Source organism: Arachis duranensis, chromosome 8 (assembly GCF_000817695.3).
Source record: "Arachis duranensis cultivar V14167 chromosome 8, aradu.V14167.gnm2.J7QH, whole genome shotgun sequence".
NCBI classification, from domain to species: Eukaryota; Viridiplantae; Streptophyta; class Magnoliopsida; order Fabales; family Fabaceae; genus Arachis; species Arachis duranensis.
In genome coordinates this window covers 30,048,101-30,062,369 of record NC_029779.3, presented here as the reverse complement: position 1 = coordinate 30,062,369, position 14,269 = coordinate 30,048,101, and the positions used below count along the sequence as shown (strand labels likewise).

At 32.3% G+C, this 14,269-nt stretch overlaps 1 protein-coding gene and 1 long non-coding RNA gene across 2 annotated transcripts; both read left to right on the top strand.

Moving 5' to 3' along the window:
• Positions 1 to 6,050: 6,050 nt before the first annotated feature.
• Positions 6,051 to 7,226, top strand: LOC107461951 (uncharacterized mitochondrial protein AtMg00810-like). Its single transcript, XM_016080504.1, has one exon. The coding sequence runs from the start codon at positions 6,051 to 6,053 to the stop codon at positions 7,224 to 7,226; it is 1,176 nt and encodes a 391-aa protein (XP_015935990.1).
• Positions 7,227 to 13,126: 5,900 nt separating this feature from the next.
• On the top strand, positions 13,127 to 13,594 carry LOC127739736 (uncharacterized). Its single transcript, XR_008001975.1, has 2 exons — positions 13,127 to 13,217; positions 13,316 to 13,594. It is a non-coding gene; the product is annotated as an uncharacterized LOC127739736 (long non-coding RNA).
• The last annotated feature ends 675 nt before the right edge of the window (positions 13,595 to 14,269 follow it).

The window sequence follows — 14,269 nt, the reverse complement described above, 5'->3', positions numbered from 1 at the left end:
TCTTTGAGAGAGTCCGAGTCCCTCTGAGCAGGGATTCACCTGCTTCAAAATTTGTGAAGGGCCTCATTATTTATTTGCTCTAATGGTAGAGCCTCCCTTTTTACTGACACACAGTAAATGAGGTTCATAATTTTTGAACCGTTGGAGTTGTTCTAAGGGTCTGTTGATAATCCCATTTTTTTTTGCCATTTCTTGAGATCTCTCTTCTGATTCAAAATCATGGTGTGACGTGTACCCCCCTGTTCCGTTCATGGAATAATTTGCATATGTTTAATCGATCTGTTGATAACAGCCTATGCATTTTGTTATCATTTCCAATTGAATGATCCATTAATCCAACTGATAGATTTTGATTTTTTATTTTTTTGATATGTTTTTGTTTTGTTATTCAAATTATTTGAAATTATAAAATTAAGATTAATTGAATTCTAAAATTTTATTAATTTAAAAGGATATTTTTGTCTAATCAAATAAAGGAAGAATGTTTAAGACTTTTATAAAATTAAATAAAAAATATATTTTTTTATTTAATTAAAGGGGTGTATTAATAAAAGTGGTGGTATAATATATATTTAAAAAAAATTAAATACTGATGTAAAAAATAAATTTCACGTGACTTGTTATTATTTGTCCATATTTTAAATATATCGGTACGTATAAATTTATCATCGTACCGTAGCAAATACCAAAAAATTATATTTAATTTTATGTAAAATTAATAGTTAAAAATTAATATTTAACGACTTTTAACTATCAACTTCACATAAAATTAATTATTTTTGAATTTTCATCATATATATGTGTGCGTAATAAAAATATATGAAAAATAAATAGTTTCAAATTCAAAGTTTAGGAATAGTACAAGAAAACATCTTATATATGTAGACACAGAAGACTATTTTGAAAGAAGAAGAAAAAATATTTAAATCAAATTACTATTGTGCAAATATATAATAAGGCAATAAAGTGATATTACACATCGCATTCTTAAAGAGTTTAACTAATTAAGTATTAATCTTTTCAGGTAATATCATTTAATTTTTAATTTATTTTTTAATTTAAAATTTTTAACTCTAAATTCTAGTCTTAAACCCTAAATTCTTTAAAAAAAACAAAAGTTAAGAAATAATTTAAAATAAAAACCACTAATATTAACTAATTCAAAAATTAATTCTCTATACTCATTCCTAAACTACATTTATCATCTGTTTCCAAAACAAAAATTACATTTATCATCTATATATGTATAATATACAAGAACAATTATCTAAAAATAAAAAAGGAGTATAAAGTGATCTAAATTTTAAAAAATTATATATATACCACTACAAGATAAATGGTAAATTATGATGAAAAATTGTCAGCAATTTTTTAAATCGTCACAAATTGACGGAATAGTAACGATTTTAATAGTATTTTCATGTTTTGTTGACAATGGATAAGAATAGCAGAAATTTGGTGGCCAAACCACCACAAATAACATTTAATTTTGGTCAGTTTATTAAAATTTTTGGCAAAAGAGTTTGGCGTCATTCGTTTCGTGCAAATCCTAGGGGAGCAAAAGCATTGATCACCAGCTTTGAGATATATTGCCGCCGTGACTCTTCCCCGTCATTGATTTGATCCCTCGACCTTGTAGCTTCCGCGCGTGAAAGAAAAGCAAAAGGGCTTGTCAAAGTTTTCTCACTCCGCCGTGCATATCCGTATCGTCATTGGCATCCTTCCCATTCATCTGTCCTGGTGTCGTCGTCGGCATCCTTCTCCCTTGTCCTATTGTGCGCTGCTTGATCGCTTCTGCTTCTCTCTTTTTGGTTCGTTCTTTTCCGCTATTTTTTGTCCCAATTTAATTTGTTTGTTTGTTGATCGATTAATGTTGTTCAAATTTTATCTCTATTTTTTCTAAATTCAAATTCAGAAACATTCTTATTTAATTTTATTTGAATTTTTGAACCTCCTGAATCTTGATATTTGATTTATGATGATTTTATTTTGTTCCTTTTTGGGGGTGTTCTTTTTCTTTTTTATTTTTAGTTGTTAATTAGTTTTCGTTTTATTTTAAAATCATCAGGGCACTACAATATATTTGTTGGTGATTTGAGACCAGAGGTTACTTATGCGACTTTATTTGCATGCTTCTTAGTCTATCCTAGTTAATGATAAGGTTAATGATCTATGTTTTCATATTGTCTCAAAAATTGGTGAAAATAATTCTACCATACACTAATCAAGTAAATATGCTTTATGATAAACTTAGAACAATTAAGCACTATTATAGCCTTCTCCTCCAGCTGCTCTCCCTTGTTTACTGTTACCTAACCTAAGGGAAGCAACCTTTAGTAGTAGTGATATGTATTGTAATAGAATGGTCCAGCAAAGCAGAGGAATAAAACTAAGCTTACCTACTGTATGAGAACACTAATATATATATGTATAGCAGCCAATGGCCTTGAGTTTTGCCATTATGTTGAATCAGGTTCTCACTCTTCTTTCACCTTTCTTGCACACTTCTTAAAGTGCACCTTCTCTTCCTACTTCAACCGCACCTTCAACATGGGGCGGTGAGCGTGGACTCAGAGAGTGGCGCACGAATAGACAAGAATTAGGGGAAGAAATCCTGATCTCTGTGTCTTTGATTACTCACAAAAAGCATAGTGTTTGAATCTTGCATAACAACAAGATTTGAATCATCAATGGCGGAACCGCATGGTGGAATCTCAAATTCACCATCATCCAACCTAGATTTGCGCACGATTACGGAAGTCTTGAGTCAAATTGCATCAATCCAAGCGCAATTGACACGAAGCACAATCAACACGACTGGAGACCACACGAGCCCCTATTATCTCCATCCTTCTGAAAGTCCTGGTATTCCCCTTACTAATGTCATTTTAGATGGAAAGAACTATGGACCTTGGAGTCGAGCTATGCTTTTAGCACTGGAATCTAAGAATAAACTGAAATTCATAGATGGTAGTCTGCCAAAACCTGATAGTAGTGATAATCTGTTTGAGGCCTGGAAGAGATGCAACACCTATGTGATTGCATGGATCAATCTTTCGCTTAGTGCAAGCATTTCTCAATCAGTCATTTGAAACCATATAGCCAGTGACCTGTGGGCAGATTTAAAGCATAGGTATTATCAAGGAGACAAGTTTAGAGTAGCTGAATTGTATGAGGAACTGTATACGCTTAGGCAGGGGGACATGGATGTTACAAGCTATTTTACAAAGTTGAGATCGATTTGGGAGGAAATTGATGACTTTCGATCGATACCCTCATGTGCTTGCGAAGTTAAATGTTCATGTGGCTTGGGCACAGTCAGAAGGTACAGGGTTGAAGACCAGGTAACAAAATTTCTTAGAGGATTAAACGAACAATATGCAGGAGTAAGATCGCAAATTATGCTGATGGAGCCACTTCCCAACATCAACACAGTGTTTTCGATGCTCACGCAGCAAGAAAGACAAACTCACAGCTTGGAGCCTATCTCAGACACCAAACTGCTTGCATACTCTACAGCTCCTTCGAACACATTGGACCCTAGTCAAGGCAGAGGGAGAGGGAGAGGTAGGGGAGGTAGACACCAAGCTGGAGGGCGAGGAAGAGGCAAGCCACAATGCACACACTGCGGCAAACTAGGACACATGGTTGATACGTGCTACAAGAAGCACGGCCTTCCACCACATTTGTGGCAAAAATATGGTGGAGAAACTGCTGTAAACATCATGGCCACAGCAGATCCTGAGGAAGCAAATGAAGAGCTCAGGACACAGTTAGAAGAGGTTGAAAATGTTAGCTCTGGATTGACTGCAAGTCAAAGAGAAGCCTTATTAGCACTTTTAAACAAACATGAGGTAAAGAATATTCATAGCACAAATCAGATTGTGACACAGCAGAGATCACACCCTCATCAAGGTAATCTGGTACACATTTTGCATTTCAAAACCAGTATTAAGACCTTAGCTATTTCGAAAAATAAGTGCACGTCATGGGTGATTGATACAGGTGCCACGGACCATGTATCATACTCCCTTGAAGACTTTCAAAATTATCAAATCATAGATCCAATTATGGTAAAATTGCCAGATGGTTCATACACCACAAGCAACATAATTGGAACTATCATATTTTCTGAAAAATTGCATCTTGTCAATGCATTGTATATACCCACTTTTAACTTCAAGCTAATCTCAGTGTCCAAACTCACAGCCTCTTTACACTGCATCATGAATTTTTCTGAAAAATCATGTGAGATACAGGACTGCAGCTCCAAGAAGATGATTAGCACAGCTGAAGTTGTTGAAGGACTTTATACACTAAACGTTAACTCCTTGCACAACACACATTCATGCATTATGTCTTTTCAAAGCATTCAAGATGAAGATATGTGGCACTACAGATTAGGACATTTACTTTTACATAGTCTTAGGCTCATGCAGAAAAATTATCATTTCATTTCATACAATAACTCAAACTCCCCATGTAATGCATGTCATTTGGCTAAGCAACGAAAGTTGCCGTTTGCTACTAGCAATAAAGTCTCAGATTCATATTTAGAAATGATTCATGTAGACATATGGGGTCCTCTGTCAGTTCCATCCACAAGTGGTCATAGGTATTTTTTAACCATTGTAGATGATAAATCTAGATACACTTGGATTCGGTTTATGAAAGTAAAATCTAAAACTTCATATCTCTTGCAATCTTTTGTCAATTTTGTAAAAACACAATGTTGGACAATCAATTAAGACTACAAGAAGTGACAATGGTGCTGAATTTAACATGAATGAATTTTATGCATGCACTGGGATCCTACATCAGAGAACATGTGTGGAGACCCCTCAACAAAATGGAATTGTTGAGAGGAAACACCAACATATCCTAGCAGTAACAAGGGCCTTGATATTTCAATCAAATTTGCCCAAGTGTTATTGGAATTATGCTGCCTCTCATGCAGTTGTCCTGATAAATAGGATCCCCTCACCTCTCTTACATGATATGTCCCCTTATCAACTTTTATACAATTCTTTGCCATCTATCTCTGATCTAAAAATTTTTGGCTGTTTAGCATATGCAAATACAATTACTGCAGGAAGGAAGAAATTAGATCCACGGGCAAGAAAATGTATCTTTCTTGGTTTCAGGGAAGGTACTAAAGGATTTATTCTACTTGATATAAAATCAAAGGAGATATTTCTATCAAGAGATGTTAAGTTTTATGAAAATTTTTTACCTTTTCTTACTTCAGAAGAACAACAACAAACACCCTCTATGAGACCTTTGGCACAAGTCGATCCCTTAGCATTTGCATCATCAACAAACTGCATCATTTACACCTGAGTCACACACTGCATATAATATTAGTCCTACATCACAAACATATCATGATACTGCCACATTAGATTCTAATATTTCATGCATCTGAAGTACACTCAGCACCCTCATCTAGACCACATATATCCCAAGACACTCTAAACAATAATGCACAATCCCATCAACCCATTGCACTAAGACGGTCCATTAGAGAAAGAAGAAGACCAAGTCACCTTAGAGACTTTCAGTGTATGAATCTTTCAACATCACCATCCAGTGCATATTCAATCTCACAGTATATTTCTTATAGTGCACTTTCTGCATCACACAAGAAGTTTTCCCTAGCCATCTCCACAGACAAAGAACCTAGATGATATGATGAAGCAATAACTCATGAGAGTTGGCGAAGTGCTATTAAAGCAGAACTTGATGCCTTTGAGCATCTCCAGACATGGCAAATTACTTCCCTTCCACCTGGCAAAAAGGCCATCGGGTACAAATGGGTTTTCAAACTCAAACATAACCCGGATGGCAGCATAGAGAGACACAAGGCAAGATTGGTTGCTAAAGGTTTCACCCAAGTCCCTGGGGTGGATTACTTGAACACATTCAGCCCTGTTCTCAAGCTCAGTACCTTAAGGATTGTGTTAGCCATTGCTGCTGCCAAAGACTAGTTCTTGAAGCAAATTGATGTGAACACAGCCTTTTTACATGGCGAATTGGAGGAAGAAGTCTATATGAAAGTGCCCCAAGGATTAGAGGCTCCCCCTAACACGGTCTGCAAACTGAAGAAGTCACTGTATGGCCTCAAACAAGCGAGCCGACAATGGAATAACAAGTTGAAATCAGTCTTGCTCGAGAACGGCTACCATCAGTCCAAGTCAGATCATAGTCTCTTTACAAAATCACAAGCCAGTGGTTTCACAGCTCTCTTAATCTATGTAGATGATGTGGTTCTAGCTGGAAATGATCTAGTTGAGATTGACTCCATTAAAGCACTACTAAATGCTTGTTTCAAAATTAAAGACATTGGTGACCTGAAATTTTTTTTGGGAATGGAAGTTGCTCGAAGCAAACAGGGAGTTGCATTATACCAAAGGAAGTATGCTTTGGACTTGCTAAGAAAAGCTGGTTTTGAGGACTGCAAACCTATCTCAACTCCTATGGATTACAATGGCAAGTTGACAAAAGATGTGGGGAGTTCCTTACCTGATAATGCTGAATACAGAAAACTGATTGGTAAACTGCTGTACTTGACAAACACCAGACCTGACATTAGCTTTGCAGTCGGAAAATTGAGTCAATTTCTGGACAAACCTACTGATTTTCATCTTAGGGCTGCTCATCGTATCTTAAGGTACATTAAATCTGCACCAGCAAAGGGCCTTTTCTTTCCTTCTCAGTCTGATTTGCGTGTTACAGGCTTTAGCGATTCGGATTGGGCTGCTTGCTCGGACTCGAGAAGGTCTATAACTGCATATTGCTTTTACATTGGAAACTCAATTGTCTCTTGGAAAAGCAAGAAACAAACAACAGTGGCATCATCATCAGCGGAAGCAGAGTATAGAGCTCTCGCATCAGCAACCTGTGAAACAATATGGATTAAAAAGATATTCAGCGACATAGGATTGGACTACACTGAGCCTATCAATTTGTACTGCGATAGCCAAGCTGCCATTCACATAGCAACCAACCCCGTGTTCCATGAGAGGACCAAACATATAGAGGTAGATTGTCATGTGGTTAGAGACAAAATACTAGAGAAATTAATCCACTTGATGCCTATATCAACACATGAACAGATTGCAGATTTGTTGACAAAACCTTTAGCCCCAGGAACCTTTTCTACACTTGTTGGCAAGTTAGGACTCCAAGACATTTGCTGTCCTAACTTGAGGGAAGGTGTTACCTAACCTAAGGGAAGCAACCTTTAGTAGTAGTGATATGTATTGTAATAGAATGGTCTAGCAAAGCAGAGGAATAAAACTAAGCTTACCTACTGTATGAGAACACTAATATATATATAAATAAGTACTCATGTAAATATTTATTTTCTTCTATATAAGACCAAAATACACTTCTTCTCCTGAATTGTTCATATTAGAGTATAATTAGAATCAATTAGATTAATTAGCATTATTTAATATATTTAAATATTTATTATAAGATATTATGTCTTTATTATTTCGATTCTCTTAACACCTATAAATCTTCTTTTATATTATATCATTCTATACAACTTAAATACTCATAAACATTTTTCCTATTACTCCCTCTCCTCTTTCTAACAGCTTCTACAAACATTATTATAGTCATAGAAGTTCCTCTTTAAATTTGTCTTCCAATTTCGTCTTTGGATTACCCTTGAATAAGGCATAAAATCGTTTAAATAAGCCATGATGAGATTAATAATAGCAATATTACATTTTAGTGTTTGTCACCAATTTGACTTTTTTCTATTTTATTATTTTTTCTTTGCTTAATCAATTCTTGTTCTTGTCTCTCAGCTAGTTAACTGCTCTAACATATTTTTTTTTTAAAAGAAACTTGATGAGATTCATTGACTCAAAAGAAAAAAAAAATCAAGCCATACATTTTCTATCATATAATATATTTTATCTTATTTAATTTTGATAATTTTACATTTTTATTCACGGCATTTTTTCAATCAAATTCAGATTCATGAAAATTTAATATCCTCAACAAATATTTCATTGTTTAACATAAATGTGACATGGATAACTAATCTAGCCATTAATATATTTTTATCCAACTATAATACAACTTGTGTTTCAAAGGCCAAACAAACAAAAATAAATTTTAAAAAATATAAGAATATATCTCTTCTGTTATGAGATAGCATTTACCCACATACTCTGCAGATTGAAACTAATATGGTTATAGGATAGATTGAACTTGCTAGTTATGATTTGAAAGGTTACTTATTTGTATAGTTTTATAATGACAAATTTCTATTTTTACAATCTAATCACATCCTCATTCATCCTTTGTTTGTCGCTCTGCCTCCAAACTGTACAAGGTTTCACCTTTTTTGCTTTGTTTTATTTTTGAACTATTACAAATATGAATTTGTTACAAAATATATGTATTATAACTTGATTTGGTACTTATTTCCAATTTATTATATTCTTACTGCATTACTATATTTTTTATTAGTTCATTTTGTACCTAAAATTAACTGAATTACTGTATTTAGAGTTGACTGTTACAAGTAAACGCAATATCAACATTAAAAGAAGTCTCAATAATTTGTCCTATTCATTTTAATATTTTTTTAATATAAAAGTGTAATGTCGTAATATGTTTCTAGTTTCTACTTGTAAAACATTATTTAAAAATTATTTGTGCTACTAATCTTGTAATATACTAATATATAATTAAATATTTACGTAAAAAGAGGTTTACTTTAGGAATATATCAAAATTAATTATAGCCTTTTGAGATTTAGTTAAATATCATTGATACTAAAAAATGATTGAATTATAATAAAAAAATTTATATTCTCTTTTATGAAAGCATCATTCTATTAAAAATATAAACATAAACAATTTAAAAAATTTGTTGAATAAAATATGTGCTGTAGAAACTTGTGATGTCATTGTTTGTTTTGTCTGAATTTTATGGGCCTTTTTTTGGTCAGGATGGGCCTTAATATTTGTGATGGGCAGGTTCAATGAATATTTTTTTTTGGACAAAATGAATATATGTCTTGGCAAGGAATTTGTTATTTATGTTGGGCTTTTTTTAGTTCGCCAAAATAATTGAATGTGATTTTTGGATTTCTTTCTTTGAACTATATGGGTTTCTAAATTCTAATTGAAAATCTCAGTCCTGCTGCCAAAAATATTAAAATAAAATAAAAACCTCAGTCCAAAATAATGGTGGCTAAAACTATAGTGGTCAGAACCGAAGTTTTGATCAAACCGATTAAATTACTGGTTTACTGATTTATTAGTTTAACTGATGAATTATTGGTCTAACCGGTAAAATTGGTCTCATGTAAATTAAAAATATAAAATAGTCAAAAACATAAAATTAAAATTTGAAATACATATTTTTACTAACATTTTAAGAACAATTAAGTCTCAAATTCTATAAATAACTAATAGAAAGATAGACATAAAATTAGTTCGTATTACTATAATAGTATTTTATTGGACACAATAAGAATAACAATCTATGAACTATATCCGAAGAGTAATTTTAAAGTCTGAATATTTTTATATAATTAAATAATTATATATAAATTTATTTTTTTACGAATAAGTAATTTTTATTTTATTTTTATATTAATTATTATTTTTTATTTTAAATTTAATTAATTTGTACTTCAATTAAAAAATAATTAGTTTAAAAAATGTGAATATAAAAAATATTGAATTAAGTATTTTTGTGTATATATATATGTATTAGTTAGGATATTATATAACATGCAATATATACTATAAAAAGCATGAATGATACTAAGAAAATAGATTAGTGCAATGGTGAGTAGCTTGATTTTGGTATGAGAAGAGTCAAGTTCGACTATAGATTTTTTAAACTATATAGATTTTTTAAACTATAAAAATTCAGTTAAAATTAAGTAAAACTTTATATACTTTAAAAATAATTTATTATTATTATTATTATTATTTGAAATAAAGGTTTATTTTATGAACTATTCTCCACATCCAAACAATTTTAATATTAAAGTTTATCCAAGTAATTTAGAGGCATGCACTCCTTCTCCTTTTTCTTGTTTCAAATTCATGTACCTGCGGAGCTTCTTCTTTTTCGCATTCTTCTTTGCGTTTCTCCTCCTCCTCATTCTCCTTCCTTTTTCGCGGTATTTCTTCTTCATGTATTTTCTCCTTATCGTCATTCTTTTGTTGTTGTTGCTGCTATATTTTTTTTCTTTTTCTCCTGCTCTCCTTGGTGAAGAAGTATTAGAATGTGAGGAGGAAGAGTTTTGAATTGTGCAAAACAGAAATAAACCGAAATTATATTTATAAATGAACTAAAATTATATTTAGAATGAACTGAAATCATTAAGTAATTTCAGTTCGTTCTAAATATAATTTCAATTCATTTGTGAATATAATTTTAGTTTATTTTTGGTGAATTATTTTGTTATGATTCTTCTTGTTTCACTATTTTGAGAGGAATAAAACCAAGAAAAAGAGAAGAAAATAGGGAGCCAATGGTCTAAGCGTACAATGTGTACAATGGAAGTTTAGGAAGTATTAGAGATATGATCATTAGTGTTACATTGTCCTGTCAGGTTACGCTTTTGGGATGAGTGGGTTCATGACATGGTATTAGAGTTTTAGATCCGGAAGGTCAAAGGTTCGATTCTTGGTGAACTCCAAAATTAACTTAAGTTTTTAGGATGAGATGTTTATTATCCCTGGTATTCGGATGATTATTCTAGATAATGTAGGTGATGTTCATTTTATTCATGGACCAAAGGTTTAGCCTATTGTACACATTGTACACTTAAGTCATTGGCTCCCTAGCACTACCCTAAAATTAAACAAGAAAGAAAGAAATAAGAAGAAAAAATTCCTTAAAATTTCTCTATTATGTTCTTCTTTTCTTGTCTTGTTCATCTAATCAAATAAAGAAGAAGAAACACATAATGCTGCAAAATCACTTGATGGATTCGGATGTGTTTTTGTTCATGATTCAATTTTGTTTGTGTTTATTTTCGAATTAAGTTTGTGTGTCACAATCATTAAGTAATTTTGATTTATTCTGGATTTAAATAAGGTACATTTTGATTTATTTTGGATTTAAATAAGGTGCATTTAGTCTGCGCTTGTTTTAAAAGGAGTTTACATTCTAAATTTAATTTTTGGTTTATTCTAAATATAATTTCAATTCATTTTTGAATTTCGCTTCATTTCTGTTCTGCACAATTCAAAACTCTTTCTACTGCTTCTTCACCAGGGAGAAAAAGAAGAAAAGAAAAGAAAATACAGTAGCAACAACAACAAAAGAATGACGATAAAGAAAAAATACATGAAGAAAAAAGAACGCGAAAAAGAATAAGGAAGAAGAGGAAAACAAAAAAGAAGATAAAAAAGAAGCTCTATGCGTAAACGAGTATGAGAAGAAGAAGAAAAAAAGTTAGCTTATGTAATCACGCTCTTTTAATAGCAGTAATTTTTGACGACTTTTTTTAGTGGTATACTTAAATAAATTTAAGTGAAAAAATAATTGGATATGTAACAACTCTTATTTTATTTGGTTTTTGTTGGGCCTATTTGTTTAAATAGGTAATCCTTGGTTTCGGTATCCAACAAACGGTGTCGTTAAATTAAAGTAGCACATTCGTATTTCTCAAAACTCGAATTCTCAAATTCGGAACAAAAGAAGGGTTTTTGATTGCTTTTATTTTGGATATTTTTCTTCAATTCTCTCTCCTCCCGGTAAACAATCCCTAATTTCCTCTTTTTCAGTTTTAAATTCCTCCACTTTCCCCTTCTTTCGAATCCAAATCATAGAAAACCCTAACTCCCGTTTTGCGCTGCAGAATTATTGCCATGGCTAAGAGTTCATTCAAGATGGAACACCCTATTGGTTCGTTTAATATCCCTCTCGCATATTCTGCCTTTATTGCTTCTTTAATTTTCCTCATCATGGGTTTCATTTGGATTGAATATTTTGTAATTCGGGGAAACATGTAGCATCTTTCTTTTTTGCTCCAAAATTTCGAGAAAATTAGGTCATCATGATCATCATCTGAGCTTTACTCGGTAAATTTTGGAAATTCGTTAAAAAAATTGTTTTCTTTTAATGCATTAAGTTGGCTTTTCTCGTGATGTCTGCTATGTTGGTTATGATTACTATACAGAATATATCAGCCCACTAATGTCCTCTGATTTTGCTAACATTGTGTGTCAGAAAGGAGACAGGCTGAAGCATCACGCATTAGGGAAAAGTATCCTGATAGAATTCCAGTAAGATTTGGTTTCTGTTGTTTGTATGTGTCATGATAATCCCACTTCATGATGATTAATTTGGTTAACCTTTTGGGTGTAGGTGATTGTTGAAAGAGCTGAGAAGAGTGATGTTCCTGAGATTGACAAGAAAAAGTTAGTTTCTTGAATTTCTTCTCACTACTTTCTACATTAAGATTTTCTGAAATATTGTGCGTTGAAGTTAAAATATTGAGACTTGCTCTTACTTGAAGTTGATCACTCTGGAAGCTGCGTTAAGTTCTTTGCTTACTAATAGCAATGAATATAGAAAACTCAATAATGTAATGAGTTGATGAAAACAGGGATCATCAGCGCGCTAAGCATAATTGACATCATTATGTGCATTCTATGGTTTCATTGTTGTGAAATCCTACTGATAGATATCAACATTGCAAGATTTTGATTGATGCTTCTCTTGTAAAACTGATGATAAGAGATTGTTGAAATTGTATGTGTAGTATAAATTGGAGTTATCTCTGTGTATTCTTCATTCTGATCATTTGCATGTGCTTATTATTTCATCTTCTTCAACAGGCTTTTGACTTAGTGTCTCAGCCTTCATTATAAATCCTAGGAGGTTGGATGACCCTCTTTTGCCTCGATGCACCTCCTTCCACAATTAAAAAGAAAATGAAGTGTTTTGATAAATACTCCTTGAATTTGTAGAAAATTAGTTAGCAAAAGTGGTTGCAGAACTTGGATCTTTGGCAGTTATGGGCATATCTAAGCTCGCTGCTTTCATTTGCCTATGACAGCCTTTGAAGTTCAGATGCATTGAATTCTTGATATTCTTTTGCTCTTTGTCAATTGCACTAATCTTCTTAGAATGTCAGTTCGTGTATGTGGTACGAAAGAGAATCAAACTCAGTCCTGAGAAGGCCATCTTCATTTTTGTCAAGAACGTTTTACCTCCAACAGGTAATTTAAATGGATAATCATTCTATTATTAATCCTTTGTAATGGTTAACCCCGAAGTCAATCTTGTGAATTGAGTTTTGGTCTCTGTGTTCTTGCAGCGGCTATGATGTCTGCAATATACGAGGAAAATAAGGATGAAGATGGATTCCTGTATATGACGTACAGCGGGGAGAACACATTTGGGGTGCTGATATGAAATATTCACTACCACCATCATCCTTGTGAATAGAACTGCCATTAAAAAAAAAAAAAAAGTAGTTCACTAGTTGCCTTAGTTGTAAATTCTGTCATTTTAACAATTTCTCGTAAAGTTTATGATCTGTTCCACGACACTCTTTATGAATGCTATGACTAGATTTAACTGGCTTTTATGCAGTTATGCTTTCTACCTAAATTGCAAATATTTGAAGTACTATAATATTTTTTTTGGGTAACGTATATTTTTTGTTTTTGAAGTTTGCTAAAACTTTTAAAAATATTCTTAAATTTTAATTTGTCTTAATTTTGTCCTATAAGTTTTCAATTTGTATCAATTCTACTACTGAGCGTTAACATTGTTCATTAACAGATGTTAGTGATGTGACAAAATAGCATCTCTTCTGATGTGGCAATTAGGTATTTGAGTCATTTAAAAAATGGTTTTTTAATTTTTTTTAAATTTTTATCAAAAAATTAAATAATAAAAATTCCAATATAAATCTTAGAATTCACTTCTACTCTACTACTTCTTCCCTCTCTGTGAAAACGAGAAAGAAATTTTAACTCATGGTTTCTCAAAGTTTTACATCATTAAAAAAAGCAATAGGCGATGGCAAACATTTATATGCAATTGTGATGAATCTTTTATGCTGAGATGGTCAAAGACATCAGAGAATTTCGATCAAAGATTTTGGGACTGTGTATATTTTAATGTAAGTTTTGATGCTTTTATTTTGATATGTTTTTATGGATTTTTTCAAGATTAAAGATGAGGATTTTCTCTTTGGAAGTTAAATTAGCTTATGGTAAATACAAATTGTTGGTGGTTGGCATCTTTGATGATGTGGGTTGGT